Source organism: Aplysia californica, unplaced genomic scaffold (assembly GCF_000002075.1).
Source record: "Aplysia californica isolate F4 #8 unplaced genomic scaffold, AplCal3.0 scaffold00740, whole genome shotgun sequence".
Classification (NCBI taxonomy): Eukaryota; Metazoa; Mollusca; class Gastropoda; order Aplysiida; family Aplysiidae; genus Aplysia; species Aplysia californica.
In genome coordinates, this window is record NW_004798010.1 from 341,912 (window position 1) to 349,569 (window position 7,658).

Below are 7,658 nucleotides of genomic sequence, written 5' to 3' on the forward strand. Positions count from 1 at the left end.
TTTTATTGGATACCTTAGAGTGCTGTGTTTGTGCACACGTTTGCTTGTCTTTCTCACCACTTGCCGTTGTTCTCACACCACACTGAGTAGCTTCCCCTGCCGCTAAAGAGGAAGACAAGCAGGCGGAAGCAGCTCCTGTGGCCGGACAAACCGAGCAGAAAGAGGAAAAAGCGGAGGAACCAAAGACAGAGGCACCTAAGGCAGACGACTCCGCTCAGCAATCGGAGGCCACGCCCGCTGCAGGCGATAGTTCTGCCTCCTCAGGGGAAGTAGCGGGGAAGAAAGGTTTGTGGCCGTTCAGAACTTTAGTTTGCAGGGACACGCTTACATGATACAAGAATTTCCATCACAGCAATTGACAGAATGTAACATGTTACTCGTTGTTGGCCTTGTTATTTGGACCTCAGACTTGGTATGGTCGCTTTTAAGCACAAGGGGGCTATCCCGAAAAATGTTGTTTGGAGAAAATCGAAGGTTAAGTTTTTGGCCCATGTTTAGTTTCTTTAAAAGACAAGGAGAGTTTTTTCTATAACCAAACAAATATACACACCAATGAAACCAAACTTCTATAGGTAGGGCAATGCCCACTTTTGGTGTATGTCAAGATTTCTGGAAACCCCCGAAATCTGGGTTAGCCCGCTTGTCCTTAACAGCGACCATATATGCTGATGGTTCTGAAACAGTTTGATGTCAGCACATGAATGTAACCAGCACACAGCTCCTTGTCTTGCTTTTGCAGTGGATCATGTTTGTTGTTACTGTTTCTGACTCACATGTGTCGCCGAATAGTATTTTACTCAATTTGTGTGTTGTCGATAAGGAATTATTCAGAATGTTCACAAAAATTATTGTATCGTACACTCGTAATGAATGTTCACACCATTGTCAGAGCAATAGTTTGATAATGTTTTTGTGGGTGGTTGATTCAGACTTTAATTTTTAAAAAGAACAGTCTGTTCAGAAATACGTGTGGAAGGTTTGCCAGCCTTTGCTTCTTTCTCTGGGATTCATCTGTTGTTGTTTATTTTTCTATTTATCCTTTCCTTTTTTTCCTCCTTGGAATGTCCTGTGATTCCTTCATTGAAATAGGATTCAGTTTGAGTAATCTTCCGTCTCCCCTATATCTTCTTCCTCAGGAATTTACCGAAAGCAGGATCAAATTCGATTGAAAATAGTCTCCTTCAAGGGGACCCTCATCAAAATACGATTACATTTTCATGTTCATGTTTCCTTTTGCTGTTTTTACGCATTATGGTTTTTTTTTAAATTGTCAATGTTTTTCTGTTTAGTATTTATTTAGTTAAACTCAACAGTAGTATTTACCAATTTGATGTATTAGGCTTTATTTGAGTCACTTTCATTCAAGAACCTCTTTTCTGCGGGTTTTTTCACATTTTAAAAATTTTGCGGGGAAGATGCCGCCGTTATGTCAATATTATTGACAAGGAAATGATATTGAATGAAAACGGAGAGAAAAACTTGTTCTTTGCATTCATCTTCGAGCGCAATTTTTGGATAAACTGTCTATGCTTGATTTTGCAGTACCAGTATTAAACTTCCAAGTTTTTCTTCCATTAATGTATAATGTAATTTTTTTTTATTCTCAATGGATCCAAAGCTGTTCTTGTATAGTGAAAGTGTAGAATTATAATATCTTAGTTGTTCTGGTTATTTTTTTCCGGTTAACCGTTTTTACGTTTTCGTTTTTGGGTTGTTATTTTCTTGTTTGTCACCGGGTAGGTGTGCCAAATGATAATTGTCTCCAGGAACAAACTGGAAGTCTTTTGTAGGTCTATGATGGTGATAAGCAAGAGACAGTTGTCAAAATGTTGACTGCGGAAAGTGTCCGTACACTTACCAAGACCTCATCATTTCGTACGCAACTGTGTCGATAGTAGGACTACGTTTAGTAGTGTTGTCTTTCTATTTTACTCTCATAGTTTCCAAGTTCTTAGTGTCTCTGATGGTCTACTGATTTGTTGTAGCAATCTCTGCTGTAGTTTTATAGTTTTTGTGTTTCAGGGTCTCACACTTTTTCGCCAAATTTTCCTACATAGTTGGCCTATATAGAATCTAATGTGTTATGTTATCTTGACAATAATATTATGTATTTTGAAAATGTGTCATTTACAGATGTTTTTCCCCCAATTTCTCCGTACCTGATCCGGCAGTCTGAACGTTTTGGCAGAAAAGGCTGGGTCTGTGGGAAATGTTCAGCGTCAGGAATTAACTCAGTGAATGTGAGACACGTGCTCAAACATTCTTCTCCTCTCCTCACTTCCTCTTTCCTTCCCCGACAGACGAGACACACGCTGAAACATTCTCTTCTATCACTCACTCACTCCCTCCTTCCCTCCTTCCTTCCCCGACAGACGAGACACACGCTGAAACATTCTCTTCTATCACTCACTCACTCCCTCCTTCCCTCCTTCCTTCCCCGAGAGACGAGACACATGCTGAAACATTCTCTTCTATCACTCACTCACTCACTCCCTCCCTCCTTCCTTCCCCGACAGATGAGACACATGGTGAAACATTCTCTTCTATCACTCACTCACTCCCTCCCTCCTTCCTTCCCCGACAGATGAGACCGCGGGAGAAACGACGGCCGACCAAACGACGGAGGGCACAGCGGCAGCTGACCAGACCACAGCTGGGGAGACAACTGCGTCGTAGGACACTCCGACAAGATAGGGTCAGTTATCTGTCATCATCGTTGTTGTTGTTGTCTGTTTTGAGTTAACTTTGCTTCTCGGCCTTTTGGCTAAGTTCAAGTGTAGTGTCTGTCCCTGCGGGTGGTTGGCGGGTGCTCTGGTGTGGTTTGCTCCTTCTTTCCTATCAAACATCTATCGTCCTTATCTCCCCTCCTTCTTTTTTATGTTTGTTACTCTCTTGTAACACCTCTAATCTTCTGGCGCTGATATGACCTTATGCAGTTGCGAGCGCTGTAAAACGTCTACAAAAACAATATCTGTCCCTGACTTTCCCCCGGCCTTGTGCCCACTGGTACTCAGTGGTGAGTGGGACGGACACTGCAGAAGCTGATGGGAACGGAGAAATCTGTCCCTAGACTATATCTAGTGTATGGATTAGTTCTACCGTCCTCTTTGAATGAAAAAAAAAAAAAGAAAGAGTAGAATTTGACTCTGGGGAAAAGATTATTTGTGAGGCATTGTGGTGAAATCAGGTGCTGGTCAAAAAAATGAAATTGAAGAGACTGGCATTTTTCTGTCCATGTGACAGTTTTTATCAAATTTTTGTTTTTTGACTCAACACCTTTAATCTTGAATAGAATTCTATAGAAGTCGAGATATTTGCGATTGAATGAAGTGGAGGTCACCAGATTCAGAGATAAAATTAGCGAGAAAATGGCTGCCAAAGTTTGGTGACTTCCATACCTTGAAAGTTTTTGAAAACTGAAAATTTACAGGTTTCGTTCTTTTAATCAACATTTTTCGGTAAACCCACACAGAAATGTGTTTTTAAATGGACACAAAAGATAGTGAGCTGAAAAACAAAAATTCGATAAAAATTGCCAAACCAGGAGAAAAATGCCTGATTTCACCAAGATGCCTCACATTTATTGTTTCACTATCAAGTTTCCTTTTTAAACTTTGTGGATGTTGTGGGTTAGTTGACTAGCCTGGAGACTCGTGTTAGAAAACGTTACTCATGCCTGGAATCACTTTTCTTGTACCTCCTAGACGCCTTTTCTTTTTGCTCAGTCTCTGGAGATGGGCCCAGCTTATTTTTCCCCTTTGAAATGATCCATATTGTAATACTGCTTCAAAAGGAGTGCACATACAACAACAACAAAAACCCAACCCTATCAACCCCCCCCACCCCCAAAAAAAACACACAAAAAACAACTTTGTATTTTAAATCAAATGAATATTTTATTCTACTAAAATAAACAGCAACCAGTGAATAGTTCAGGGGATGGGGTTGTTTTTTTTTAGCTTTCCCGAGATGAACGTAAGCAGACGTAAACATTTCTGTAGTGAAATAAGCAGACTCTAACTGTACTGCTTTCTAAAACTGATCAATCATGTTTAGTAAGGCTTTGAAATTTTACAGAAACAAACTTTTTGGGGGTTGTTTTTTTTTGTTTTTATTACTTGGTCTTATTTTGACTCACCAGCTTTGATGTCAGTATACCCTATTTAATGAAATATTTGGTTTTTCTTTCAGGTATATCAAATTAGAGCAAAGGAACTGGCAAGACCACCAAAACAGCAAGAAAGGACGTACTTTTGGATCCTAACAGTTCATCTTTACACAAGGCCACCTTGACAGCAGGATGTGACTTGACACAAGAAACTACCAACGTGCAGTTATTCCAAACATAAACTCTAGAACTGAATAAACTCCTAAAACATTCCTGTACATTATCCCTGAGCAAAAATATCTGTCATCTCTAGCTGCAGATTACCGTGCTTCTATTTGTTTATCACTTTGCGGTCACTTGGCGCAATAATGCGACGGTGAAAATTGTCCGTTCCAGTCACCTGACGCAGTTCTGCGCCAGGGCCGAGAAGTCTGTTGCAGTCACTCTCCTGGCTGGGTGACCAGATGGGGTATTTTGTACTGCTGGCTGTGTGACTGCAAAGTGTTAAGCTGATTGAAAAGAACATTTCAGCCAAAGCAAGTCATAGCAGAAACCAGAGACATTGGGTATATTTAAGCACATTCACTCATAGTTTCCCTATTTATTGTTTTGGTTAAAAGAAAAAAACTATCAGCATTCCACTGCTCAAGTCCTGTCATCTTCTTCTTTGCTAGCCTTCCAACCCGTCCGTCCATTCGCCTTCGAAATTTTCCATGTGATTTCAACACCCCAAGCAAACACTCCATGGTATTTATTCTCTTGCTTTTTTTGAGCATGTAGGTTTGCTTCAACCATGATGTGATACAAAGGGAATGTTGAATGTTTTCTGTATATAGATCTATAAAATATGAATTTGTATTGCAAGTGAAATAAAGACAGATACTGGAAATGAGTCCACCTCTATATATATATGTTACTGTTTTTTCTTTAGTACGCTTGATCCTCTTCTAAAATCTACAGGTTTTTCTGGAGGGGGGTTGTTGTTGTTGTCTTTTTCGTGAGTGTTTTATGGCGCTCGCAACTGTTTAAGGTCATATTACAGGTATTATGTGAGGCATGATGAAATCAGGCGCTCGTCAAAATTATGAAATCAAAGAGATCAAGGGGTTTTTTGGCCGATGAGCAATTTTTTTTCTAATTTTCTTTTTTTTTTACCTCAGCACCTTTTATGTCAGCTTAAAACACATGTTTGTGTGGATTTTTGGGAGAAAAAAAAATTGACTATAATCACAAAAAATGTGAATTTTCACTTTCCAAGTTAAACTTTGGCAGCCATTTTCTCGCTAATTTTACCTTTGAAACCAGACGACCCTGACCTACTTCAATTGCAAATATTTCGACTTCTATTCAACATAGATGGAAATTTTTTTTCATTCAAAGGAGGGCTAATGAACAGGCTTTAAGATGATGCCAATAACCCCATTTGCTCAAAAATTGACGAGCTTTTGATGAAAAAAATATCCATCTATGTCAGATACAAGTCAAGATATTGGCGATTGAAGGAGGTGAGGGTCATCTGGTTTCAGAGGTAAAATTAGCAAGAAAATGGCCGCGAAATTTGAGTTATTTCTTTAGCTTGAGAGTCCGTGGAAACTGAAAAGTTACATTTTTCTCTGCCTTTAATCAACTTTTAAAGTGAAATCCACACAGAAATGCGCTCATATGACCCTATGCAGTTGCGAGTGCCATAAAAACCTCTACTAAAAAAAAAAAATTTTTAAAACAGAAATGTGTTCTTTAGGGGCATGGAAGGTGTTGAGCCAAAAAACAAAAATTAGATAAAAATTAGATAAAAATTCCCAAACCTGCAGAAAAATGCCATTTTTTTTACTTTCATTTTTTTGACGAGCGTCTGATTTCACCACTATACCTCACATTTTCAGTTGGTAGGAAATTTTGAATTTTGCGCGTGTGGCCGCCGAAGCCTACTCTTATCGATTTTAGACCACCAAGGGATTTTTAACATGCACACGGGACCTCCGAGATTTTTCACCTTTGTCCGAGAAGGCTAGGTGTAGATCTTTCCTGCCAGAAGATAGGGATGTGGCTGGAAGACTGCAGTAAGAAGAAGCCAAGGAGTAGCAGTAGAAAGACAGCAGTGAGAAGGAGTCAAGGAGTGACAGTAGAAAGGTTTTTAGAGTTGAATGACAACAAGATGCTGAAAAGTGTCGGTGCTAACAGGCTGCCCTGCTTCACCCCATTCTTCACTCAAAAACCTCCGGACATATTGTCACTTTTAAGCACAATATGGGGGCTATCCCTAAAAATGCTGTTTAGAGAAAATCAAAGGTAAAGTTTTTGCCCCTTGTTCAGTTGCTTTAAAATACAAGGAGAGTTTTCTCTTTAACCAAACAAATATATACACACCATTGAAATCAAACTTCTCCTATAGGTAGGGCAATGCCCACTTTTGGTCAAGATTTCTGGAAACCCCCGAAATCTGGGTTAGCCCGCTTGTCCTGAAAAGCGACCATATGTGAGGCGTCGTGGTGAAATCAGGTGCTGGTCAAAATAATGAAATCAAAGAAAACTACATTTTCCCGCCAGTTTGGCAATTTTTATCAATTTTTTGTTGTTTGGCTCCACATCTTTTATGTCCAATTAAGAACAGCACAAAAATTGTACATTTTCAGTTTCCAAGCACTCTAAAGCTATGGGAATCACCAAACTTTGGCTGCCATTTTCTGGATAATTTTACCTCCGAAACCAGACGACCCCACCTTTTTCAATTGCAAATATCTTGACTTCTTGACAAATTCCTCCAGTTCAAGGAGCATATTATAGCTGAAAAATATGAGAAAGGAATCAACACCCTTAATATTTTGAAATACACAGCATGAAAAACCTGGGGGTTAAATTCAAAAATAAAAACATTGATATACAAAAATCTGATACTACCAAGACTTGCCTATGGAGAGGAAATATTCGACCAGGGAGCAAAAGGTCAACTAAAGAAACTGGACACCATTCAAAATTCAGCATTGAGAATAATCCCCAATTCTACACGCGCTGCAAGCAGCATGGCTTTATCAGTCCTGACCAAAATCTCCCCTCTTTGGATAAGAAAGCAGCAAAGCAAGGTGAAACTATGGCATAGAGTAAATTATAATAGAGAAAGCAATGCTAGGAATGTCTACAGAGACAGAATAATCAAGATCGCAAACAAACATCTCAAAATTAAAAACGGCATTGTAGAAAGCACATAAATTAGGCGATAATGGGAACTTTGAAAGTTAAAAAAATAATGTCCACTACACTGAAACAAGAACTTCCCTTATGGAATATTGTGACATTAATGTGGACCTAGCACTAAACAACAAAGTAAAAAAAGAGAGAAGACAAATACGCATCAATGAAAAACAAAACATATTCATGACTTATTTTTATTATATTATAGTCACCATACCCAGTATTTCACTGAGGGATCCAAGGAGGATGAACCTACTGGGTCAGGATTCTTTTTTTTTTTTTTTACGAATAACAGATTATACTTCTATTCTTACTGCTGAACTGATAGCGATACAGGGAGCAATGAAACAGGCGGGCGGTA

The 7,658-nt window shown here is 39.2% G+C and overlaps 1 protein-coding gene across 1 annotated transcript in view; it reads left to right on the forward strand.

Annotated features, from left to right (window-relative positions):
- The window catches only part of LOC101847690 (thioredoxin domain-containing protein 3 homolog), a gene marked incomplete in the record, with an annotated part of 55,992 nt that extends 50,985 nt beyond the window's left edge, over nucleotides 1-5,007 (forward strand). The window contains 3 exon segments of the mRNA XM_005108985.3: nucleotides 91-285; nucleotides 2,585-2,695; nucleotides 4,192-5,007. Coding sequence (XP_005109042.2) covers nucleotides 91-285; nucleotides 2,585-2,676 — 287 coding nt within the window.
- Between the last annotated feature and the right edge of the window lie 2,651 nt (nucleotides 5,008-7,658).